Source organism: Salvelinus fontinalis, unplaced genomic scaffold, assembly GCF_029448725.1.
Source record: "Salvelinus fontinalis isolate EN_2023a unplaced genomic scaffold, ASM2944872v1 scaffold_0004, whole genome shotgun sequence".
Taxonomy (NCBI): Eukaryota; Metazoa; Chordata; class Actinopteri; order Salmoniformes; family Salmonidae; genus Salvelinus; species Salvelinus fontinalis.
The window spans coordinates 591,104-618,444 of record NW_026600213.1 but is presented as its reverse complement, the minus strand read 5'-3'; the positions used below and the strand labels follow the sequence as shown (position 1 = coordinate 618,444).

Here is a 27,341-nt window from a genome sequence, read left to right as displayed (position 1 = left end):
AGCATAGTCCTTTAGTCTCTATGGACCAGATGGCCAGTTGGTGAGGGCCACAGCATAGTCCTCTAGTCTCTATGGGCCAGGTAGCCAGTTGGTGAGGGCCACAGCATAGTCCTTTAGTCTCTATGGGCCAGATGGCCAGTTGGTGAGGGCCACAGCATAGTCCTCTAGTCTCTATGGGCCAGGTAGCCAGTTGGTGAGGGCCACAGCATAGTCCTTTAGTCTCTATGGGCCAGGTACCCAGTTGGTGAGGGCCACAGCATAGTCCTTTAGTCTCTATGGGCCAGATGGCCAGTTGGTGAGGGCCACAGCATAGTCCTTTAGTCTCTATGGGCCAGGTGGCCAGTTGGTGAGGGCCACAGCATAGTCCTTTAGTCTCTATGGGCCAGATGGCCAGTTGGTGAGGGCCATAGCATAGTTATTTAGTCTCTATGGGCCAGGTGGACAGTTGGTGAGGGCCACAGCATAGTCCTTTAGTCTCTATGGGCCAGGTACCCAGTTGGTGAGGGCCACAGCATAGTCCTTTAGTCTCTATGGGCCAGGTACCCAGTTGGTGAGGGCCACAGCATAGTCCTTTAGTCTCTATGGGCCAGGTGGCCAGTTGGTGAGGGCCACAGCATAGTCCTTTAGTCTCTATGGGCCAGATGTCCAGTTGGTGAGGGACACAGCATAGTCCTCTAGTCTCTATGGGCCAGATGGCCAGTTGGTGAGGGCCACAGCATAGTCCTTTAGTCTCTATGGACCAGGTGGCCAGTTGGTGAGGGCCACAGCATAGTCCTCTAGTCTCTATGGGCCAGGTGGCCAGTTGGTGAGGGCCACAGCATAGTCCTCTAGTCTCTATGGGCCAGATGGCCAGTTGGTGAGGGCCACAGCATAGTCCTTTAGTCTCTATGGGCCAGATGGACAGTTGGTGAGGGCCACATCATAGTCCTTTAGTCTCTATGGGCCAGATGGCCAGTTGGTGAGGGCCACAGCATAGTCCTCTAGTCTCTATGGGCCAGGTGGCCAGTTGGTGAGGGCCACAGCATAGTCCTCTAGTCTCTATGGGCCAGGTGGCCAGTTGGTGAGGGTCACAGCATAGTCCTTTAGTCTCAAAGGGCCAGATGGCCAGTTGGTGAGGGCCACAGCATAGTTATTTAGTCTCAATGGGCCAGATGGCCAGTTGGTGAGGGTCACAGCATAGTCCTTTAGTCTCAATGGGCCAGGTGGCCAGTTGGTGAGGGTCACAGCATAGTCCTTTAGTCTCAAAGGGCCAGGTGGCCAGTTGGTGAGGGTCACAGCATAGTCCTTTAGTCTCAATGGGCCAGATGGCCAGTTGGTGAGGGCCACAGCATAGTCCTTTAGTCTCTATGGGCCAGATGGCCAGTTGGTGAGGTCCACAGCATAGTCCTTTAGTCTCTATGGGCCAGATGGCCAGTTGGTGAGGGCCACAGCATAGTCCTTTAGTCTCTATGGGCCAGTTGGTGAGGGCAACATCAAGGGGAAATAAACTGTTCAGATGGGGGTCTATAACATCCAATCCCAGAGGTTTACAGCAGCTAACAGTTGTAACGTTGATAATTACTCAAACTGCTTTATTCAGATAAAGACAATCTCTGTACAGATGTAGGATCTTCATTTGATCAACCTGTTGCAGGAAAACTAAAACTTGTACTGTATTTGAGGTTGTTTAAGCTTTAAAAAAAGTTTCTGAAGATGATAAATTCCAATTTTCCATTTTAAAATGGTTCATTGATTATAATCTACATAATAATTCAAATTATCCTGTTTCTGCAGGATTATTCTTATGCTGTAGCAAACTGGTTCAAATTAAGATTCAACATCTGTAGCAATATACCTCTCTTTAATGTATATGGCTCTATCAGGATATATATACCTCTCTAATGTATATGGCTCTATCAGGATATATATACCTCTCTCTAATGTATATGGCTCTATCAGGATATATATACCTCTCTCTAATGAATATGACTATATCAGGATATATATACCTCTCTCTAATGTATATGACTATATCAGGATATATATACCTCTCTCTAATGTATATGGCTCTATCAGGATATATATACCTCTCTCTAATGTATATGACTATATCAGGATATATATACCTCTCTCTAATGTATATGGCTCTATCAGGATATATATACCTCTCTCTAATGTATATGACTATATCAGGATATATATACCTCTCTCTAATGTATATGGCTCTATCAGGATATATATACCTCTCTCTAATGTATATGGCTATATCAGGATATATATACCTCTCTCTAATGAATATGACTATATCAGGATATATATACCTCTCTCTAATGAATATGACTATATCAGGATATATATACCTCTCTCTAATGTATATGACTCTATCAGGATATATATACCTCTCTAATGTATATGACTCTATCAGGATATATATACCTCTCTCTAATGTATATGGCTCTATCAGGATATATATACCTCTCTCTAATGTATATGACTCTATCAGGATATATATACCTCTCTCTAATGTATATGACTATATCAGGATATATATACCTCTCTCTAATGTATATGACTATATCAGGATATATATACCTCTCTCTAATGTTTATGACTATACCAGGATATATATACCTCTCTCTAATGTATATGACTATATCAGGATATATATACCTCTCTCTAATGTATATGGCTATACCAGGATTCACTTTTGACCATTTGCCATCTTTTATTTACTGTTGTTTAGGCTGGTTGAATGAGTTGTCTATGAAAGCTACTTCATCTGCCAGAAAACAGGCGGCTGCACCAGTGACTGTAAGTTATGTGATTTCCTCATATGAAATTAAAAGTATGTTTGTAGCCTACGCAGTTACTAAATGGCTGTTGAAACTGTGGCACATATTTCTCTGTAACATTAAATAAATGTGTTGGTATGTAGGAAAGACGGGCAGACTCTCGTACTGTAGGTCTAGGCTACCTACAAACTATTATAAGGTTAGGTCGATGTCAGACATTCAATAGTCAGAGTAGGTTGGAGCTATGATCACTGTTGTTGACAAACCTGATGGTCTCTGTGAACTGATCTGAACAGGTTTAGACTGGTCATCTATGATATGTAGGTTATATACAGTACATTCTCTGTCCTGCTACTGGTAGGACTATAACATTATGTGAACTGACCTGAACAGGTTTAGACTGGTCATCTATGATATGTAGGCTATAGCTGAGGTATAGACCTCAATCTGCATATCACTAACAAACCACTATTATACATTATAACCTAGTCTACTTTACATAATATAACATCTACATATCACTAACAACCCACTATTATACATTATAACCTAGTCTACTTTACATAATATAACATCTACATATCACTAACAACCCACTACTATACATTATAACCTAGCCTACTTTACATAATATAACATCTACATATCACTAACAACCCACTACTATACATTATAACCTAGTCTACTTTACATGATTTAACATATCTTACCTGTTGCAAATAAACTTTCCGAATCGATCAAAGATTTCCCCCTCAGATCAATCATGTCCGTTTTATCCCTTCTGTCTATATTCTCAGATACATTTAGAAAACAACAGATTGAAAGACAATAAATAGCCTACTTTTAATGAATACAAATAAGTGTGAGACATGGCCTTGTGTTGCTGTACTGTCTATAACTACCTTAACAAACAGTGACTTATTATTATTATTGTTGCTGTACTGTCTAGAACTACCTTAACAAACAGTGACTTATTATTATTATTATTATTATTGTTGCTGTACTGTCTATAACTACCTTAACAAACAGTGACTTATTATTATTATTATTATTATTATTATTGTTGTTGCTGTACTGTCTATAACTACCTTAACAAACAGTGACTTATTATTATTATTATTATTGTTGCTGTACTGTCTAGAACTACCTTAACAAACAGTGACTTATTATTATTATTATTATTATTGTTGCTGTACTGTCTATAACTACCTTAACAAACAGTGACTTATTATTATTATTATTATTATTATTATTGTTGTTGCTGTACTGTCTATAACTACCTTAACAAACAGTGACTTATTATTATTATTATTATTGTTGCTGTACTGTCTATAACTACCTTAACAAACAGTGACTTATTATTATTATTGACAGTTACCATGGAGATGAAATGTCACAACTACATGTTCATGTGATGCATTAAATCACCTGACTGTTTCTATGTCTGTTAGTAAATGTTTTAATTCTCAAAGAGATAATGAATAAATAAGAACAATTGACAATCAAGAATTAGTTGTCACTGTGTTAACCACAACTAACATGTTGGATCTCTGTTTAGTTGTCACTGTGTTAACCACAACCAACATGTTGGATCTCTGTTTAGGGGTCAGTGCTCTAAAATGAGTCTCTCTGGGGTGAGAGAGGAGGGAGCCCTGCCTCTAAAATGAGTCTCCCTGGGGAGAGAGAGGAGGGAGGCCCTGCCTCTAAAATGAGTCTCCCTGGGGAGAGAGAGGAGGGGGGCCCTGCCCCTAAAATGAGTCTCTCTGGGGAGAGAGAGGAGGGGGGCCCTGCCTCTAAAATGAGTCTCTCTGGGGAGAGAGAGAAGGGGGGTCCTGCCTCTAAAATGAGTCTCTCTGGGGAGAGAGAGGAGGGGAGCCCTGCCTCTAAAATGAGTCTCCCTGGGGAGAGAGAGGAGGGGGGTCCTGCCTCTAAAATGAGTCTCTCTGGGGAGAGAGAGGAGGGGGGCCCTGCCTCTAAAATGCATCTGTCTGGGGGACATGACACCCAAGCTAAGAGGTGAGATGACAATTTTATGAAGAATTTATCAAGTTTATTTCCAAAATAAATAGCTATCTTAAGATGAATGCACTTACTGTAAATCGTTCTGGATAAGAGCATCTGCTAAATCAGGGGTTCTCAATCCGGGGTCTGTGGAGGTACTGCAGGGGTTCTCAATCCGGGGTCTGTAGAGGTACTGCAGGGGTTCTCAATCCGGGGTCTGTGGAGGTACTGCAGGGGTTCTCAATCTGGGGTCTGTGGAGGTACTGCAGGGGTTCTCAATCCGGGGTCTGTGGAGGTACTACAGGGGTTCTCAATCCGGGGTCTGTGGAGGTACTGCAGGGGTTCTCAATCCGGGGTCTGTGGAGGTACTGCAGGGGTTCTCAGTCCGGGGTCTGTGGAGGTACTGCAGGGTTTCTCAATCCGGGGTCTGTGGAGGTACTGCAGGGGTTCTCAATCCGGGGTCTGTGGAGGTACTGCAGGGGTTCTCAATCCGGGGTCTGTGGAGGTACTGCAGGGGTTCTCAATCCGGGGTCTGTGGAGGTACTGCAGGGGTTCTCAATCCAGGGTCTGTGGAGGTACTGCAGGGGTTCTCAATCCGGGGTCTGTGGAGGTACTGCAGGGGTTCTCAATCCGGGGTCTGTGGAGGTACTGCAGGGGTTCTCAATCCGGGGTCTGTGGAGGTACTGCAGGGGTTCCGCGGCACCCTGACTGTACTCGTTGCAATGTAAGACATTTGATATAATTTTCACATGACACGACCACTTTGCCTACTCTTAATTATTGCCTAATATGCAGGTACTGCATATTGTTTTAACCAGTTCTGATGGTTGTTACAAGCAGAATTTTGACATTATTACCATAACATCAACACACTCTTCAAACCCGTTTAACAACTCCAAATACCTTTGGCATAGTAGCTTTAAGTCCCTTGCCAATAATGTTGCATACAATGTTCAGATGCCTTCAATTGCCCAATTTATAGCCACGCCCAATTTATAGCCACGCCCAATTTATAGCCACGCCCAATTTATAGCCACGCCCAATTTATAGCCACGCCCAATTTATAGCCACGCCCAATTTATGATTGTTTTTTAACAACGTGATGTTGCGCTTCAAAGGAAGATCTTGAAATAACATGATGTAGATAATTAAATAATCAAAAGACAAATGTGTTCATCATACACTCTTAGAAAAGGGAGCGCTGCTCTCGGATCAGTTTTCTCCTTTCAAATCTTTCCTTATTATCTTATCTTCCCTTTCCTTACATTATAATTCTTGCAAAATACTGATGAGGGATCAGCACCTAGAGAAATATTCTCACCCATGGCTGCAAATATTGAGGTGTCTTAATCTAATGATTACCCAATAAAAATGCACTAAATCACAGATTTGGCACATCATTGTGTTCATGTTAGGCTACACATTATAAAATATATGGAGATAAATTACAGACAGTAGTCTACGTAGCTTTGTATTTGTAGTCAACTTTGAGAATCACAGAGACTGATGTGATTCTAGGTTTAGGGGAGATCTCCTGTGTTTTAACCCTCCTGTTGTGTTCGTTTCATGTTAATTAATTCTGTGTTCCCGGTCCAAAATGACCCCCCCCCATTATAGCTGATTATAAATCCATAATTATACATATATTATCACCTAATGCTGTGTTAGATCTATTTATCAACTTAAGTCCTTGTGAACATTACACCTCATTGTCCTGAACTCATACAACTCGTTTTTGAGTAAAAAAAGCATAATGTATGGATTATTTAGAATACAACAAATACTCAGATGAAACATATTGTGCTATTTATCACAGACTACTTTGTGTCAAAGGTTAACAAGGACTCTCCTCCTCACCAGTGTCATGATTAAAGATATGATCAAGAGCCTCACATACAGTATATTGTTTGGTCATTGTGCTTGTCATGGCTTCCTCCGAAGTTGGGTCCTCTCCTTGTTAGGGCAGCGTTCGGCGGTCGGCGTCACCGGTCTTCTAGCCATCATCAATCCACTTTTCATTTTCCATTTGTTTTGTCTTGTTTTTCCTCACACCTGGTTTCAATTCCCTCATTTACTTGTTGTGTATTTAACCCTCTGTTCCCCCATGTCTTTGGGATTGTTTATTGTAGTGCTTGTGCACGTTCCCCGTGAGCGCACGGCAGGTTATTTTTGTGCCCATTTATCTTGTTGTTCTGGATGCCTTTGGTTTTGCTTAATAAATCTCCGGTTGTTACCCACTTCTGCTCTCCTGCAACTGACTTCTCTGCCGCCAATTACGCACCCCGCTACAGTGCTGCCACAGAATGAATTGTGACCAAGGCCTCACAAAAGCTTTATATATCAGAGCTGTGAGAAAAGTTCTATATATTATTGAAACAATGTTGCGATTGTTTGTGAGAATGCCAACAGGTGTGGTTCCCATGGGGGGGAAGGTTCTATTGGGGAAAGGTTCCTGTGGGGGTTGCCATGGAAGCCAAGAAGGGGAGTGAGGTGTGTGCGTGTGCGTGTGCGTGTGCGTGTGCGTGTGTGTGTGCGTGTGTGTGTGTGTGTGTGTGTGTGTGTGTGTGTGTGTGTGTGTGTGCTCAAACACACATGCATGTGGGGGTCTGGGAGAGGAAGTGTGTTCATCTGATGAATGGGAATGTGCCTGAACTAAATGTTATACTCTAATTGTAGTCTCACCCATTAATTTCTAATGAGCAGACATTTTTGACCGGGAACACCACAGGTGTACAAAAGTTAAATAAAACACCAAATATGTTATGAAAATCATCAAAATGTATTTTGTGTGTTCAGATGCCCAGTTATGACAATCAGATTAAATGAACTGTAACAGTCCTGACCTATTTATGTTAGTTTTTATGTGTTTATGGTCAGGGCATGTGTTTTGGGTGGGCAGTCTATGTTATCTGTTTCTATGTTGGTTTCGGTTTGCCTGGTATGGCTCTTGATTAGAGGCAGGTGGTTTGCATTTTCCTCTAATCAAGAGTCATATTTAGGTAGGGCATTCTCACTGTTTGTTTGTGGGTGATTGTCTCCTGTGATGTCTTCGTTTTGTGTTCGATGTATTCACTTTTGGAGCTGTTTGGCTGTTCGTATGTTTCGATGTCCGTTCCTGTTCGTGAGTTTACGTTTGTCTATGTAAGTTTATGTTCAGGTTGCGTCAACGTCGTTTTGTTATTTTGTAAGTTTTGAAAGTGTTTGTTTTGTTTCGTGTTGCCATCAGTTTTCGTATTAATAATAAAGATGGCATATTTCCCTGACTCCGCATATTGGTCTGAAGATCCTTCTCTCCTCACCTCATCTGAGGATGAGGAAAGCGTCAGCTATTACAGAATCACCCACCAACAAAATGTGACCAAGCGGTATGGGAATGCTCGACGGAGCAACAAGGACTTTTGGACTTGGGAGGAGATCCTGTCTGGTAGAGGACCCTGGGCGCAAACTGGAGAATATCGCTGCTCTCGTGAGAAGAGTGAGGCAGCCACAGCCCAGGAGCGGTGGTTTAAGGAGGCAGCTAGGAGACGTGGATGGAAGCCGGAGAATCAAGCTCGAAACCGGAATTATGAGGGGACACGTCTTGCACGGAAGCCCGAAAAGCCCGTGAGTAACTCCCAAAAATTTCTTGGGGGGGGGGCTAAAGGGTAGTGGGCCAAGGGCAGGTAGGAGACCTGCGCCCACTTCCCAGGCTAACCGTGGAGAGCGGGAGTACGGGCAGACACCGTGTTACGCAGTAGAGCGCACGGTGTCTCCTGTACGTGTGCATAGGCCGGTGCGGGTTATTCCACCTCCCCGCACTGGTAGGGCGAGATTGGGCATTGAGCCAGGTGTCATGAGGCCGGCTCAACGCGTCTGGTCTCCAGTGCGTCTCCTCGGGCCGGCATACATGGCACCTGCCTTACGCATGGTTTCCCCGGTTCGCCTACACAGGCCGGTGCGGGTTATTCCACCTCCCCGTACTGGGCGGGCGACCGGGAGCATTCAACCAGGTAAGGTTGGGCAGGCTCAATGCTCAAGAGAGCCAGTACGCCTGCACGGTCCGGTATTTCCGGCGCCACCTCCCCGCCCCAGCCTAGTACCTACAGTGCCTACACTACGCACTAGGCTACCAGTGCATTTCCAGAGCCCTGTTCCTCCTCCACGCACTCTCCCTATAGTGCGTGTATCCAGTTCAGTGCCTCCAGTTCCGGCCCCACGCACTAAGCCACCTGTGCGTCTCCTAAGTCCTGTACACACTGTCACTTCTCCCCGTACTAGTCCTGAGGTGCGTGCCCTCAGCCAGGTGCCACCAGTGCCGGTACCACGCACCAGGTATAGAGTACGCTTTGAGAGTTCAGTGTGCCCTGTCCCTGCTCCACGCACTAGTAGGAAGGTGCTTATCATTAGCCCGGTGCCTCCAGTTCCGGCACCACGCACCAGGTCTACAGTGCGCCGTATCCGGCCAGAGCCATCCGTCTCCCCAGCGCCATCTGAGCCATCCGTCTCCCCAGCGCCATCTGAGCCATCCGTCTCCCCAGCGCCATCTGAGCCATCCGTCTCCCCAGCGCCATCTGAGCCATCCGTCTGCCAGGAGCCTGCAAAGCCGCCCGTCTGCCATGAGCCTGCAAAGCCGCCCGTCTGCCATGAGCCTACAGAGCCATCCGCCAGACAGGAGCCGCTAGAGCCGTCAGCCAGACAGGAGCCGCTAGAGCCGCCCGCCAGACAGGATCTGCCAGAGCCGCCAACCAGACAGGATCTGCCAGAGCCGCCAACCAGACAGGATCTGCCAGAGCCGCCAACCAGACAGGATCTGCCAGAGCCGCCAACCAGACAGGATCTGCCAGAGCCGCCAGAGAGCCATGAGCAGTCAGAGCCGTCAGAGAGCCATGAGCAGCCAGAGCCGTCAGAGAGCCATGAGCAGCCAGAGCTGTCAGAGAGCCATGAGCAGCCAGAGCCGTCAGAGAGCCATGAGCGTCGAGAGCCGTCAGCCTGCCATGAGCGTCGAGAGCCGTCAGCCTGCCATGAGCGTAGAGAGCCGTCAGTCTGCCATGAGCGTCGAGAGCCGTCAGCCTGCCATGAGCGTAGAGAGCCGTCAGTCTGCCATGAGCGTCGAGAGCCGTCAGCCTGCATGGACCTGCCAGAGCCGTCCAAACAGGACCTGCCAGAGTCCTTCAGCCGGGATCTGCCCCTTGTCCCGGTGTTGCCCCTTGTCCCGGTGTTGCCCCTTGTCCCGGAGCTGCCCCTTGTCCCGGTGCTGCCCCTTGTCCCGGTGCTGCCCCTTGTCCCGGTGCTGCCCCTTGTCCCGGTGCTGCCCCTTGTCCCGGTGCTGCCCCTTGTCCCGGTGCTGCCCCTTGTCCCGGTGCTGCCCCTTATTCCAGTGATGGTCCTTATCCTGGTGCTGCCCCTTGTTCTGGTGCTGCCCCTTGTCCCGGTGCTACCCCTTGTCCCGGTGCTGCCCCTTGTCCCGGTGCTAGCTGTTTATTTAGGGGAAGGTAGTGTTAGGGTGGTCAGTAGAAGGGGTAGAAAGAAGAGGGGAGTGACTATGGTGGTGCGGGGACAGCGTCCTGAACCGGAACCACCACCGTGGTCAACTGCCCACCCGGACCCTCCCCTGGACTTTGTGCTGGTGCGCCCGGCGTTCGCACCTTGGGGGGGGGGGTACTGTAACAGTCCTGACCTATTTATGTTAGTTTTTATGTGTTTATGGTCAGGGCATGTGTTTTGGGTGGGCAGTCTATGTTATCTGTTTCTATGTTGGTTTCGGTTTGCCTGGTATGGCTCTTGATTAGAGGCAGGTGGTTTGCATTTTCCTCTAATCAAGAGTCATATTTAGGTAGGGCATTCTCACTGTTTGTTTGTGGGTGATTGTCTCCTGTGATGTCTTCGTTTTGTGTTCGATGTATTCACTTTTGGAGCTGTTTGGCTGTTCGTATGTTTCGATGTCCGTTCCTGTTCGTGAGTTTACGTTTGTCTATGTAAGTTTATGTTCAGGTTGCGTCAACGTCGTTTTGTTATTTTGTAAGTTTTGAAAGTGTTTGTTTTGTTTCGTGTTGCCATCAGTTTTCGTATTAATAATAAAGATGGCATATTTCCCTGACTCCGCATATTGGTCTGAAGATCCTTCTCTCCTCACCTCATCTGAGGATGAGGAAAGCGTCAGCTATTACATGAACAACATATTTCAGAAAGAGAACTTGTAAAACGGTCCAATTTGACCAGAACACAGCAGGAGGGTTAAGTGATGCAGGAGGGCAAAAGTTTCTAACGATTCACAATTCACTTAGTCTTTCTATGAGAGATGTAATGTTTGTGATAGATTATAATCAAATACATGTCTGTTATTGAACATGCCATGATTAGATAGTGAGAAAACACAATCATTTATTTGATCATTTCTAGAAACAATAAAAGCAAATTTGCAAAAGATTTCTGAAAATGGATATATGGGATTTTTGGAATGAACCGCTTCTTTATGTTTCCCCATCTGAGCTCAGAGTAGATTAGAGATGTATTGTTTGTCTCTGTTGTGTTGAAGCCCAATCAAGCAGGAGAGACCAGCCTCCCCTGTACCCAGCTGTGTGTCCATGAAGAGTGACATGTCTATGTATCAACCTATAACCTTTAGAGAGGGAGACTTTTCTACTGAACAAAGGTAAGAAGAACTCATGGGTCATGGTCAGTGAGTTAAACAACACTGTCTCTAGTCATTTCTCCTCTCCCATTTTCCCATTTATTTTTTATATTTTCATAATCATAGGCTAATCCTTTTGTCCATTTTCATAGTACTCAAACAACATTAAACAAACACAACATTCCCTGTGTGTGTGTGTGTGTGTGTGTGTGTGTGTGTGAATCTCTAGTCACTTTTACCCCTAACTACATGTACATGTTACCTCGATTATAGTCTCATTATTACCTCAGCTACCTGGTACCCCTGCACATTGACTCAGTACTGGTACTCCTTATAGTCTCATTATTACCTCAACTACCTGGTACCCCTGCACATTGACTCAGTACTGGTACTACTTATAGCCTCATTATTATCTCAACTACCTGGTACCCCTGCACATTGACTCAGTACTGGTACTCCTTATAGTCTCATTATTACCTCAACTACCTGGTACCCCTGCACATTGACTCAGTACTGGTACTCCTTATAGTCTCATTATTACCTCAACTACCTGGTACCCCTGCACATTGACTCAGTACCGGTTCTCCTTATAGTCTCATTATTACCTCAACTACCTGGTACCCCTGCACATTGACTCAGTACTGGTACTCCTTATGGCCTCATTATTACCTCAACTACCTGGTACCCCTGCACATTGACTCAGTACTGGTACTCCTTATAGCCTCATTATTACCTCAACTACCTGGTACCCCTGCACATTGACTCAGTACTGGTTCTCCTTATAGTCTCATTATTACCTCAACTACCTGGTACCCCTGCACAATGACTCAGTACTGGTACTCCTTATAGTCTCATTATTACCTCAACTACCTGGTACCCTGCACATTGACTCAGTACTGGTACTCCTTATAGCCTCATTATTGTTATTTTGTGTTACTATTTCCTTTCTTTTTTATTTATTTACAAGGTATAAGTGCAACGTAGCAAGTCCGGTGAACAGGTCAGAGTTCATATCCTCAGTCAGACCAGTAGAAACTGGATCAGCAGCACTACAAGGTATCAGGTCTGGTGAACAGGTCAGAGTTCATATCCTCAGTCAGACCAGTAGAAACTGGATCAGCAGCACTACAAGGTATCACGTCTGGTGAACAGGTCAGAGTTCATATCCTCAGTCAGACCAGTAGAAACTGGATGAGCAGCACTACAAGGTATCACGTCTGGTGAACAGGTCAGAGTTCATATCCTCAGTCAGACCAGTAGAAACTGGATCAGCAGCACTACAAGGTATCACGTCTGGTGAACAGGTCAGAGTTCATATCCTCAGTCAGACCAGTAGAAACTGGATCAGCAGCACTACAAGGTATCACGTCTGGTGAACAGGTCAGAGTTCATATCCTCAGTCAGACCAGTAGAAACTGGATCAGCAGCACTACAAGGTATCACGTCTGGTGAACAGGTCAGAGTTCATATCCTCAGTCAGACCAGTAGAAACTGGATCAGCAGCACTACAAGGTATCAGGTCTGGTGAACAGGTCAGAGTTCATATCCTCAGTCAGACCAGTAGAAACTGGATCAGCAGCACTACAAGGTATCACGTCTGGTGAACAGGTCAGAGTTCATATCCTCAGTCAGACCAGTAGAAACTGGATGAGCAGCACTACAAGGTATCACGTCTGGTGAACAGGTCAGAGTTCATATCCTCAGTCAGACCAGTAGAAACTGGATCAGCAGCACTACAAGGTATCAGGTCTGGTGGATCATGTATCAATACTGATAGGATGGAAAGAAAGGGAGCGCTGCTCTCAGATCAGTTTTCTACATTCAAATCTTTCCTTAACATTCTAAGGATCATCCTAGATCTGAATGAATGAAATATTCTTATTAAATACTTTTGTCTTTACATAGTTGAATGTGCTGACAACAAAATCACAAAAAAATTATCAATGGAAATCAAATTTATCAACCCATGGAGGTCTGGATTTGGAGTCACACTCAAAATTAAAGTGGAAAACTACACTACAGGCTGATCCAACTTTGATGTAATGTCCTTAAAACAAGTCAAAAGCAGGCTCAGTAGTGTGTGTGGCCTCCACGTGCCTGTATGACCTCCCTACAACGCCTGGGCATGCTCCTGATGAGGTGGCGGATGGTCTCCTGAGGGATCTCCTCCCAGACCTGGACTAAAGCATCCGCCAACTCCTGGACAGTCTGTGGTGCAACGTGGCGTTGGTGGATGGAGCGAAACATGATGTCCCAGATGTGCTCAATTGGATTCAGGTCTGGGGAACGGGCGGGCCAGTCCATAGCATCAATGCCTTTCTCTTGCAGGAACTGCTGACACACTCCAGCCACATGGGGTCTAGCATTGTCTTGCATTAGGAGGAACCCAGGGCCGACCGCACCAGCATATGGTCTCACAAGGGGTCTGAGGATCTCATCTCGGTACCTAATGGCAGTCAGGCTACCTCTGGTGAGCACATGGAGGGCTGTGTGGCCCCCCAAAGAAATGCCACCCCACACCATGACTGACCCACCGCCAAACCGGTCATGCTGGAGGATGTTGCAGGAAGCAGAACGTTCTCCACGGCGTCTCCAGATTGTCACGTCTGTCACATGTGCTCAGTGTGAACCTGCTTTCATCTGTGAAGAGCACAGGGCGCCAGTGGCGAATTTGCCAATCTTGGTGTTCTCTGGCAAATGCCAAACGTCCTGCACGGTGTTGGGCTGTAAGCACAACCCCCACCTGTGGACGTCGGGCCCTCATACCACCCTCATGGAGTCTGTTTCTGACCGTTTGAGCAGACACATGCACATTTGTGGCCTGCTGGAGGTCATTTTGCAGGGCTCTGGCAGTGCTCCTCCTGCTCCTTCTTGCACAAAGGCGGAGGTAGCGGTCCTGCTGCTGGGTTGTTGCCCTCCTACGGCCTCCTCCACGTCTCCTGATGTACTGGCCTGTCTCCTGGTAGCGCCTCCATGCTCTGGACACTACACTGACAGACACAGCAAACCTTCTTGCCACAGCTCGCATTGATGTTCCATCCTGGATGAGCTGCACTACCTGAGCCACTTGTGTGGGTTGTAGACTCCGTCTCATGCTACCACTAGAGTGAAAGCACCGCCAGCATTCAAAAGTGACCAAAACATCAGCCAGGAAGCATAGGAACTGAGAAGTGGTCTGTGGTCACCACCTGCAGAATCACTCCTTTATTGGGGGTGTCTTGCTAATTGCCTATAATTTCCACCTGTTGTCTATTCCATTTGCACAACAGCATGTGAAATTTATTGTCAATCAGTGTTGCTTCCTAAGTGGACAGTTTGATTTCACAGAAGTGTGATTGACTTGGAGTTACATTGTGTTGTTTAAGTGTTCCCTTTATTTTTTTGAGCAGTGTATTATCACATATGGCTGCAAATATTGAGGAGGCTTATTCTAATGCCTACCCAATAAAAATGCACTAAATCACAGATTTGGCACATCATTGTGTTCATGTTAAGAAACACATCATTAAATATTTTGAGACAAATTACAGACAGTAGCCTACAAGTAGCAAAATATAACTCAATATATTGAACATGGAATATATTTCAATATGATTGAAATAGTCCTATAGCCTACTATTTCTATTTTAATGCAGTCATCTCAGTTTTCATTTGAAGTAAATTTGTAGAAGTCCCTTGTTTCTATCAATTGCAAAGACATTGGCAACTTCGTATTTGTAGTCAACTTTATTCTGAAATAATTGGCGGTCACAAAGAGACGGATAAACCATGTGATTCTATGTTTAGCAGAGATCTTCTGTATATAAAGTGATACAGGAGGGCAAAAAAGCATCTAACGACTCACTCAGCTGTTCTAGTGGTCTGAGGCAGGTGTTAGATTACTCAGCTGTTCTAGTGGTCTGAGGCAGGTGTTAGATTACTCAGCTGTTCTAGTGGGCTGAAGCAGGTGTTAGATTACTCAGCTGTTCTAGTGGTCTGGGGCAGGTGGTAGATTACTCAGCTGTTCTAGTGGTCTGAGGCAGGTGTTAGATTACTCAGCTGTTCTAGTGGTCTGAGGCAGGTGTTAGATTACGAGCGTTATAAAAGTGAAACGTGAATAACAATGGTTTATATAAACAGCTCAGAGATTTACAATGCTCCTATAAAAATGTTAATGATGAACTTGGCCTTAAAATGCTTTTGAAAACCGGACCCTGGATAAAAAATATCTGCTAAATGACTAAAATGTAAAATATAAATGTTTTACATACAGATCTCATATTATTTTATTGAATTATTATTTTTAAATATTTAAATATTGATGTCACAAGTGTATAATTTGTACAATTCTTTATTAAAGATGTAGTTCTTTGTTACATTTGTCTGTGTTAAATCTAGTAGTACCACCTATGTAGCATTTTGCAAAAAAATAACATTTGTTTCTCTGAGGGGAATTGATAGATTATATACAAATACATGTCTGTCATTTAACAACCCCATGCCATGATTAGTTTGTGAGAAAACAACCATTTATTTGAGAATTTCTTTAAACAATAAAAGCTAATTTACGAACGTTTCTGAAAATGTATATATAGCAATTTGGAATGAAACTCTTCTTATGTTTCCCCATCTGAGCTCAGAGTAGATGAGAGATGTAATGTTTGTCTCTGTTGTGTTGAAGCCCAATCAAGCCGGAGAGACCAGCCTCCCCTGTACCCAGCTGTGTGTCCATGAAGAGTGACAAGTCTATGGAACCTCCTATACACTTTCGAGAGGGAGACTTTTCTACTGAACAAAGGTAAGAAGAACTCATGGGTCATGGTCAGTGAGTTAAACAACACTGTCTCTAGTCATTTCTCCTCTCCCATTTTGCCATTTATTTTTGTTGTTTTCATAATCCATAGGCTAATCCTTTTGTCCATTTTCATAGTCCTAAAATAATATTAAACAAACACAACATTCCCTCTGTGTGTGTGTGTGTGTGTGTGTGTGTGTGTGTGTGTGTGTGTGTGTGTACTCCCTGGATGAGGAGAGTAATCTCATGTTTTGTCCACAGAAACCAACAGGAGAGATCAGAGTCAGAGATTCTCAGTGGTCAGTCTTCCCAGAGTCATCAAACAGACCTGGCCTCCATATTCAGTGTATGTGGTCCTGTTATGTACATGTGTTTTTGTTTACCTCAAGTAAAGTTGATTTGTCAATCATTCATTAATGTGTTAATGAGAAAGCGTTTAGTCTCTTGCTTAACTTACTTACTTTATTTATTTCAGTTGCTTGAAGAGAATATTATTACATTTGTGAAGAACGAGCTGAAGATGTTCAAGAGGATTCTTAGTCCAGAACTCCCAGAAGGCTTTGAGAGTCAGAAGCAGGATAAGGAAGTGGTGGATGGTGAAGATGAGAAGCAGGAGAGCAGTGCCAGAGAGGGGGCTCTGAAGATCACACTGCACGTCCTGAGGAAAATGAACCAGAAGGAGCTTGCTGACACACTGGAGAAATGTAAGATCTGTCTGCCTCATGTTGAATGCTGTTTTATAACATTTAAAAGCTGTAGCTAAAGTACAGCTAAAGTAGCTGTGTAACTCAATGATATTGTAGCAGCCTTAACACTATTAGGTTCGAGTTTCTCAGAGTAAATAACTCACGGACTCCAGAGAAGCTTAACCAAGATTCTTTCCAGAGGGTCAATACAGCTGTAATTCAGACAACAACAACAGAACATTTCATACAGCACTGATATTTAACCCTTCCTCATAGGCTGAGTCTCCTCCTACACATCTGTACAAACATTGTTCTTTACTGATAGGCAGGACACTAGTGATACGGGCCATGAACTTTATTTCTCCCTTACGGTGACCTGACCTGACCTCAACCCCCCTCCATCACTAATCCATGGCTCTCTCCCCTTATCAATACCTGCCCTGACCTCAACCCCCCTCCATCACTAATCCATGGCTCTCTCCCCTTATCAATGCCTGCCACATGTAATCACTTCCCTGCACTCAACACATTCCAAGCTTAGGGCATACACTATATACCCTCCTCCTATAACAATTAACTTCTGGTGTAGACCCTCCACTATATACCTTCCTCCTATAACCATTACCTTCTGGTTTAGACCCTCCACAATATACCTTCCTCCTATAACCATTACCTTCTGGTGTAGACCCTCCACTATATACCTTCCTCCTATAACCATTACCTTCTGGTGTAGACCCTCCACTATATACCCTCCTCCTATAACCATTAACGTCTGGTGTAGACCCTCCACTATATACCTTCCTCCTATAACCATTACCTTCTGGTGTGGACCCTCCACTATATACCCTCCTCCTATAACCCTTACCTTCTGGTGTAGACCCTCCACTATATACCTTCCTCCTATAACCCTTACCTTCTGGTGTGGACCCTCCACTATATACCTTCCTCCTATAACCATTACCTTCTGGTGTGGACCCTCCACTATATACCCTCCTCCTATAACCCTTACCTTCTGGTGTAGACCCTCCACTATATACCTTCCTCCTATAACCATTACCTTCTGGTGTGGACCCTCCACTATATACCCTCCTCCTATAACCCTTACCTTCTGGTGTAGACCCTCCACTATATACCTTACTCCTATACCCATTAAATTCTGGTGTAGACCCTCCACTACATACTTTTCTCCTATAACCCTTAACTTCTAGTGTAGACCCTCCACTATATACCTTCCTCCTATACCCATTAACTTCTGGTGTAGACCCTCCACTATATACTTTTCTCCTATAACCCTTAACTTCTAGTGTAGACCCTCCACTATATACCTTCCTCCTACAGATACCCATTAACTTCTGGTGTAGACCCTCCACTATATACCTTCCTCCTCCTATACCCATTAACTTCTGGTGTAGACCCACCACTATATACCTTCCTCCTATACCCATTAACTTCTGGTGTAGACCCTCCACTATATACTTTTCTCCTATAACCCTTAACTTCTAGTGTAGACCCTCCACTATATACCTTCCTCCTACAGATACCCATTAACTTCTGGTGTAGACCCTCCACTATATACTTTTCTCCTATAACCCTTAACTTCTAGTGTAGACCCTCCACTATATACCTTCCTCCTCCTATACCCATTAACTTCTGGTGTAGACCCTCCACTATATACCTTCCTCCTCCTATACCCATTAACTTCTGGTGTAGACCCTCCACTATATACCTTCCTCCTCCTATACCCATTAACTTCTGGTGTAGACCCTCCACTATATACCTTCCTCCTCCTATACCCATTAACTTCTGGTGTAGACCCTCCACTATATACCTTCCTCCTCCTATACCCATTAACTTCTGGTGTAGACCCTCCACTATATACCTTCCTCCTCCTATACCCATTAACTTCTGGTGTAGACCCTCCACTATATACCTTCCTCCTCCTATACCCATTAACTTCTGGTGTAGACCCTCCACTATATACCTTCCTCCTCCTATACCCATTAACTTCTGGTGTAGACCCTCCACTATATACCTTCCTCCTCCTATACCCATTAACTTCTGGTGTAGACCCTCCACTGTATACCTTCCTCCTCCTATACCCATTAACTTCTGGTGTAGACCCTCCACTGTATACCTTCCTCCTCCTATACCCATTAACTTCTGGTGTAGACCCTCCACTATATACCTTCCTCCTCCTATACCCATTAACTTCTGGTGTAGACCCTCCACTGTATACCTTCCTCCTCCTATACCCATTAACTTCTGGTGTAGACCCTCCACTATATACCTTCCTCCTCCTATACCCATTAACTTCTGGTGTAGACCCTCCACTATATACCTTCCTCCTCCTATACCCATTAACTTCTGGTGTAGACCCTCCACTATATACCTTCCTCCTCCTATACCCATTAACTTCTGGTGTAGATCCTCCACTATATACCTTCCTCCTCCTATACCCATTACCTTCTGGTGTAGACCCTCCACTATATACCTTCCTCCTATACCCATTAACTTCTGGTGTAGACCCTCCACTGTATACCTTCCTCCTCCTATACCCATTAACTTCTGGTGTAGACCCTCCACTATATACCTTCCTCCTCCTATACCCATTAACTTCTGGTGTAGACCCTCCACTATATACCTTCCTCCTCCTATACCCATTAACTTCTGGTGTAGACCCTCCACTATATACCTTCCTCCTCCTATACCCATTAACTTCTGGTGTAGACCCTCCAAACCTCAGCACTCCCTCAGTGACATGAATAAGTATCTTTTATATTCTCCAAACCCAACAACACAACACCTTGTGACCTCATCAAGTAGCAACAGGGATGTGTTGTGGTCATACATTTAGAGAGTGAGAGGAGAGAGACAACATTAATAATACCATTAATAAAGCCAATAATAATATAATCAGTCACACCAGTCTGTAATGCATTATGAAAACATTTACACATTTATACAGTCAGAATATAAGATTATACTTTAAAACTTTATAACAGTCCTACAATAGTGTAGGCATTAAAACAGACGTAATATTAATATCCTCTGTGGTATTTCTAGATTCAGATGAGCTTGCTGTGATTTGCCAACGTGAACTCAAATCTAATCTAAAGAAGAAGTTTCAATGTGTATTTGAGGGGATCGCTAAACAAGGAAACCCAACACTTCTCAATAAGATCTACACAGAGCTCTACATCACAGAGGGTGGAACAGGAGAGGTCAATAATGAACATGAGCTGAGACAGATTGAGACAACAACCAGGAAACAAGCAAGACCAGAGACTGCAATCAAATGTAACGACATCTTCAAATCCTTAACTGGACAAGACAAACCTATCAGAACTGTGCTGACAAAGGGAGTCGCTGGCATTGGAAAAACAGTCTCTGTGCAGAAGTTCATTCTGGACTGGGCTGAAGGAAAAGCAAATCAGGATGTCCAATTTGTATTTTCATTCCCTTTTCGGGAGCTGAATTTAATGAAAGAGGACAAACACACGTTCATTGAACTTCTCAATCACTTCTCAATGGAAATCAAAGAATCAAGAATCTCCAACTACAACAAGTACAAAGTTCTGTTCATCTTTGATGGTCTGGATGAGTGCCGACTGCCCCTAGACTTCCAGAAGAACAAGATCTGTTGTGACGTCACAGAGTCATCCTCAGTGGATGTTCTGCTGACAAATCTCATCAAGGGAAATCTGCTTCCCTCTGCTCTCCTCTGGATAACTACCCAACCTGCAGCAGCCCATAAGATCCCTTCAGGGTGTGTTGACCAGGTGACAGAGGTACGAGGGTTCAATGACCCACAGAAGGAGGAGTACTTCAGGAAGAGATTCAGTGATGAGGACCTGGCCAGCAGAATCATCTCACACATAAAGACATCAAGGAGCCTCCACATCATGTGCCACATTCCAGTCTTCTGTTGGATTTCTGCAACAGTCCTTGAACACATGCTGAAACATAAGAGAGAAGAGATGCCCAAGACTCTGACTGAGATGTACACACACCTTGTGGTGTTTCATACCAAACAGAAGAATGAAAAGTATCTTGGGAAAGAAGAGACAGGTCCACACTGGAATAAAGAGAGCATTCTGTCACTGGGAAAACTGGCTTTTCAGCAGCTTGTGAATGGCAATCTGATTTTCTCTGAAGAAGACCTGAAAGAGGCTGACATTAATGTCACTGACGCCTCAGTGTACTCAGGATTGTGCACACAGCTCTTTAAAGAGGAATGTGGGCTGTACCAGGAGAAGGTGTACTGCTTTTTCCATCTGAGCATTCAGGAGTTTCTGGCTGCTGTATATGTGTTCCTCTCATTCATCAACAACAATGAGAATCTAATGGACAAACCGCAATCAACGTCCAGGAACCTTTCTGCGCTGTTCAGAGACAAGCCTGCAGTTACTGTCTACAAGAGTGCTGTGGATAAAGCCTTACAAAGTGAGACGGGAAACCTGGACCTTTTCCTCCGCTTCCTTCTGGGCCTCTCACTGGAGTCCAATCAGAAGCACTTACAAGGTCTATTGACAAAGACAAGAAGCAGCTCACAGACACATGAAGAAACAGTCAAGTACATCAAGGAGAAGATCAGGAAGAATCCCTCTCCAGAGAGGAGCATCAATCTGTTCCACTGTCTGAATGAACTGAATGACCATTCTCTAGTGGAGGAGATCCAAAGCTACCTGAGATCAGGAAGTCTCTCAAAACCCAACCTGTCACCTGCACAGTGGTCAGCTCTGGTCTTTGTGTTGCTGACTTCAGAAAAGGAGGTGGATGTGTTTGACCTGAAGAAATACTCCAGATCAGAGGAAGGTCTTCTGAGGCTGCTGCCAGTGGTCAAAGCCTCCAGAGCTGTTCTGTGAGTAAATAAAATGACATATAAGAACTAATCATCAGGAAGAAATATTCAGTTTAGAGTAAAATATGCATTATAATATGTGTATATTATTATATTGAAAAACAAATTGAATAAATGCATTGATTTTCCCGTTAGTATAACATTATGACCATATAATTCTAGGAGACGGAAGATTAATCTTTATGTTGTTTGGGAGAATTAACTAAATGCATCTGCCATTGTCCTTCTACACTACTGGTGTTAAATTAACAGTGTGTTTGTGAAGTCATGATGATCTCTTTGTCAGGCTGTCAGGCTGTGGAGTCACAGGGAAAGGCTGTGCTTCTCTGGTCTCAGCTCTGGAGTCAAACCCCTCACACCTGAGAGAGCTGGATCTGAGTAACAATGACCTGAAGGATTCAGGAGTGAAGCTGCTCTCTGCTGGACTGGGGAATCCCCACTGTAAACTGGAGACTCTGAGGTCAGTATTATCACATACGAAAGCACTTTATTTATTTAATTCTCCCATTTGTAAAAGTCGTAATTATTCAGACATATTCACTTATAGTGTATTAAAGTAGTCATAAGTTTAGTATTTGGTCCCATATTCCATGCCTGCAGTGATCACATCAAGCTTGTGATTCTACTAACTTGTTGAATTCATTTGCAGTTTGTCTTGGTTGTGTTTTGGATGTTTTTCCTGATAGAAACTGAATGGTGAATAATGTCCTGTCATTTTGGAGTCACTTCACTTGTATTGTCAGTAAGAATAGAAGATGTTTCTGAACACTTCTACATTCATGTGGATGCTACCAAGATTATGAATAATCAGGAAGGAATCGTGAATGATGATAAATGAAAAAGTTACAGAGGCACAAAGAGCATACCCCCCTCTGTTATTGGTAATGGTGACAGGTTAGCATGTTTTGTTGTAGCCTCTGTTATTGGTAATGGTGAGATGTTAGCATGTTTTGTTGTAGCTTCTGTTATTGGTAATGGTGAGAGGTTAGCATGTTTTGTTGTAGCCTCTGTTATTGGTAATGGTGAGATGTTAGCATGTTTTGTTGTAGCTTCTGTTATTGGTAATGGTGAGAGGTTAGCATGTTTTGTTGTAGCCTCTGTTATTGGTAATGGTGAGAGGTTAGCATGTTTTGTTGTAGCCTCTGTTATTGGTAATGGTGAGAGGTTAGCATGTTTTGTTGTAGTCTCTGTTATTGGTAGTGGTGAGAGGTTAGCATGTTTTGTTTTAGTCTCTGTTATTGGTAATGGTGAGAGGTTAGCATGTTTTGTTGTAGTCTCTGTTATTGGTAATGGTGAGAGGTTAGCATGTTTTGTTGTAGCCTCTGTTATCTTCTCACGTGTCACCATCCCGGATCCGGGAGCACCCCCCACAGTAAAAAAGCTGACTAGCATAGCCTAGCATAGCGTCACAAGTAAATACTAGCTTCTAAATATCATTAAATCACAAGTCCAAGACACCAGATGAAAGATACAGATCTTGTGAATCCAGCCATCCTTTCTGATTTTTAAAATGTTTTACAGGGAAGACACAATATGTAAATCTATTAGCTAACCACGATAGCAAAAGACACAACTTTTTTTTCTCCACCATTTTTTTCCTGCATGGGCAGCTATCACAATTTCAACTAAATAAAGATATATATAGCCACTAACCAAGAAACAACTTCATAAGATGGCAGTCTGATAACATATTTATGGTATAGCATATGTTTTTTAGAAAAATGTGCATATTTCAGGTATAAATCACAGTTCTACATTGCAGCTGAAATCTGAAATAGCGTTGGAAGCAGCCGGAATAATTACAGAGACCGACGTCAATTACCAAAATACTCATCCTAAAACATTTCTGAAAAATACACAGCATACAGCAAATGAAAGACCAACATCTTGTGAATCCAGCCATCATTTCTGATTTTTAAAATGTTTTACAGGGAAGACACAATATGTAAATCTATTAGCTAACCACGTTAGCAAAAGACACCACTTTTTTTACTCCACCAGTTTTTTACTCCATCAGTAGCTATCACTAATTCGACTAAATAAAGATATATATAGCCACTAACCAAGAAACAACTTCATAAGATGACAGTCTGATAACATATTTATGGTATAGCATATGTTTTTTTAGAAAAATGTGCATTTTTCAGGTATAAATCATAGTTTACCATTGCAGCCACTATCACAAAACTCACCAAAGGGACTAGAATAACTACAGAGAGCAACGTGTATTACCTAATTACTCATCATAAAACATTTCTTAAAAATACACAGCGTACAGCAATTGAAAGACACAGATCTTGTGAATCCAGACAATATTTCAGATTTTCTAAGTGTTTTACAGCGAAAACACAATATATCGTTATATTAGCATACCACATGAGCTAACATCACCCCAGCATTGATTCAAGGCAAAAAGAGCGATAACGTTATCACCACCAAAATATATAAATTTTTTCACTAACCTTCTCAGAATTCTTCAGATGACAGTCCTGTAACATCATATTACACAATGCATATAGAGTTTGTTCGAAAATGTGCATATTTAGCATCACAAATCGTGGTTATGCAATGTAATCTGTCAAAACATGGCATGCATTCTGGCCGGCGCCATCTTGGAAAGGCACCTAAGTTTACGATTATTTATCGATTAGATTGATAAAAAAAATACAGGTTGGACAGCTAATGAAAGATGCATTGGTTATTAATGCAACCGCCGATTTAGATTTTTAAAATTAACGTTACTAGACATACAGTGTGCGTTACAGCCAGACTAGTGCCGCAACAATGGCCGACAAATGCGTTTACATTTTTCCACATAAATACGGAATAAAATCATAAATAGCTCTTACTTTTGGACGAGCTTCCATCAGTATCTTGGGCAAGGTGTCCTTTGTCCAAAATAATCATTGCTTTGTTGTAAAACGTCCTCTTCAACTTCGGAACTAGCAGCTAACAATAGCTACGTGGCACACACATGTCCAAATCATCAAAACACAATACTACGAAAATTCCGAAAATAGCAATATACTCGCATAAACTGATATAAATCGGTTTAAAATAACTTCGTTATGATGTTTCTAACACCTATATCGAATTAAATCACAGACGGATATATCTTAGGCCGATAACGAGAGCTTTTGAGCATGCCATTCTGATGTCCTCTCTTGCGTCTTGACGAGCGACGAAAAGAAGGGACACGTCACTCCATTGCCTTTTATAAACTCTGAGAAATACGTAGAGACTCCATTCCACTTCTCATTGGTTACTGACATCCAGGGGAAGGCGGGTGCAGTTCATTTCGACCCATAGGACACATACAGACCTTTAAACTGATCCGAGATCGGAGCCTAGTTTTCAGACCTTCGCATGTCCTGTCATGATTTTCGCTGTGGAAAGAGTTCTGGTTCACCCACAGACATAATTCAAACGGTTTTAGAAACTAGAGATTGTTTTCTATCCAATAGTAATAATAATATGCATATTGTACGAGCAAGAATTGAGTACGAGGCAGTTTAATTTGGAGACGCAAAATGTCGAAGTTGAAACAGCACCCCCTGTATTCTCAAAAGGTTATTGGTAATGGTGAGAGGTTAACATTTTTTGTTTCAGCCTCTGTTATTGGTAATGGTGAGAGGTTAGCATGTTTTGTTGTCGTCTCTGTTATTGGTAATGGTGAGAGGTTAGCATCTTTTCTTGTAGCCTCTGTAACTTTCTCACTCATTATTATTCATGATTCATTAATGATGTTTCTTAATCATGGCATCATCAGAATTAATTTATTATTGTTTAGAAACATGTTATCTACTCACTTAGACAGAACATTTCTCCAGTCATCATCCACCATTTTGTTATTGGGCAAAACACAACCCAAAACACAACCAAAACGAACTGCAAATGCAACCAGTGAGTTTACAACCAAATACTAAACTTTTGACTACTTTAATACACTATGAGTGAATTGGTCAGAATACTTATGACTTCTTCAAATGGGGGGACTGGAAACATAAAGTGTTTTAATTTTTAATCTTGAAACAGATACAGTTGAAGTCGGAAGTTTACACTAGGTTGGAGTCATTAAAACTTGTTTTTCAACCACTCCACACACTTCTTGTTAACAAACTATAGTTTTGGCAAGTCCGTTAGGATATCTACTTTGTACATGACACAAGTCATTTTTCAAACAATTGTTTACAGATAGATTATTTCACTTATAATTCACTATATCACAATTCCAGTGGGTCAGAAGTTTACATACACGAAGTTGACTGTGCCTTTAAACAGCTTGGACAATTCCAGAAAATGATGTCATGGCTTTAGAAGCATCTGATAGACTAATTTACATAATTTGGATGTATTTCAAGGCCTACCTTCAAACTCAGTGCCTCATTGCTTGACATCATGGGAAAATGAAAAGAAATCAGCCAAGATCTCAAATGTTTTTGTAGACCTCCACAAGCCTGGTTCATCCTTGGGAGCAATTTCCAAACGCCTGAAGGTAACACGTTCATCTGTTCAAACAATAGTTCGCAAGTCTAAACACGATGGGACCACACAGCTGTCATACCGCTCAGGAAGGAGACACGTTCTGTCTCCTAGAGATGAACTTACTTTGGTGCAAATGAATCCCAGAACAACAGCAAAGGACCTTGTGAAGATGCTGGAGGAAACAGGTACAAAAGTGTCTATATCCACAGTAAAACGAGTCCTATATCGACATCACCTGAAAGGCCGCTCAGCAAGGAATAAGCCACTGCTCTCAAACCGCCATAAAAAAAGCCAGACTACGGTTTGCAGCTGCGCATGGGGACAAAGATCGTACTTTTTGGAGAAATGTCCTCTGGTCAGATGAAACTAAAAAATAACTGTTTGGTTATAATGACCATCGTTATGTTTGGAGGAAAAAGGGGGAGGCTTGCAAGCCGAAGAACACCATCCCAACAGTGAAGTCCGGGGGTGGCAGCATCATGTTGTGGGGGTGCTTTGCTGCAGAAGGGACTGGTGCACTTCACAAATAGTTGGCATCATGAGGAGGGAAAATTATGTGGATATATTGAAGCAACATCTCAAGACATCAGTCAGGAAGTTAAAGATTGGTCACAAATTGGTCTTCCAAATGGACAATGACCCCAATCATACTTCCAAGTTGTGGCAAAATGGCTTAAGGACAACAAAGTCAAGGTATTGGAGTGGCCATCACAAAGCCCTGACCACAATCCTAATGAAAATTTGTGGACAGAACTGAAAAAGCGTGTGCGAGCAAGGTGGACTACAAACCTGACTCAGTTACACCATCTCTGTCAGGAGGAATGGGCCAAAATTCACACAACTTATTGTGGGAAGCTTGTGTAAGGCTACCCGAAACGTTTGACCCAAGTTAAACAATTTAAAGGCAATGCCACCAAATACTAATTAAGGGTATGTAAACTACTGACACTCTGGGAATGTGATGAAATAAATAAAAGCTGAAATAAATCATATTCTCTACTATTATTCTAACATTTCACATTCTTAAAATAAAGTGGTGATCCTAACTGACCTAAGACAGGGGATTTTTACTTGGATTCAATGTCAGGAATTGTAAAACTGAGTTTAAATGTATTTGGCTAAGGTGTATGTAAACTTCCGACTTCAACTGTAT

General features: G+C 43.1%; 1 protein-coding gene across 2 annotated transcripts in view; it reads left to right on the top strand.

The window, feature by feature from the left end:
• The first annotated feature begins 4,711 nt into the window (after positions 1–4,711).
• The window catches only part of LOC129841927 (NACHT, LRR and PYD domains-containing protein 12-like), a 51,999-nt gene continuing 29,369 nt past the window's right edge, over positions 4,712–27,341 (top strand). Inside the window, exons 1-6 of one of the 2 annotated variants that reach the window (XM_055910296.1) lie at positions 4,712–4,787; positions 11,287–11,403; positions 16,418–16,502; positions 16,632–16,860; positions 19,906–21,703; positions 21,990–22,163. In XM_055910296.1, the coding sequence (XP_055766271.1) occupies positions 4,750–4,787; positions 11,287–11,403; positions 16,418–16,502; positions 16,632–16,860; positions 19,906–21,703; positions 21,990–22,163 (2,441 nt within the window). In that variant the 5' untranslated portion in view covers positions 4,712–4,749. Of the gene's footprint in view, positions 4,788–11,286; positions 11,404–15,957; positions 16,160–16,417; positions 16,503–16,631; positions 16,861–19,905; positions 21,704–21,989; positions 22,164–27,341 lie in introns of those variants that run through there. The other variant, XM_055910298.1, reaches the window with a different exon arrangement.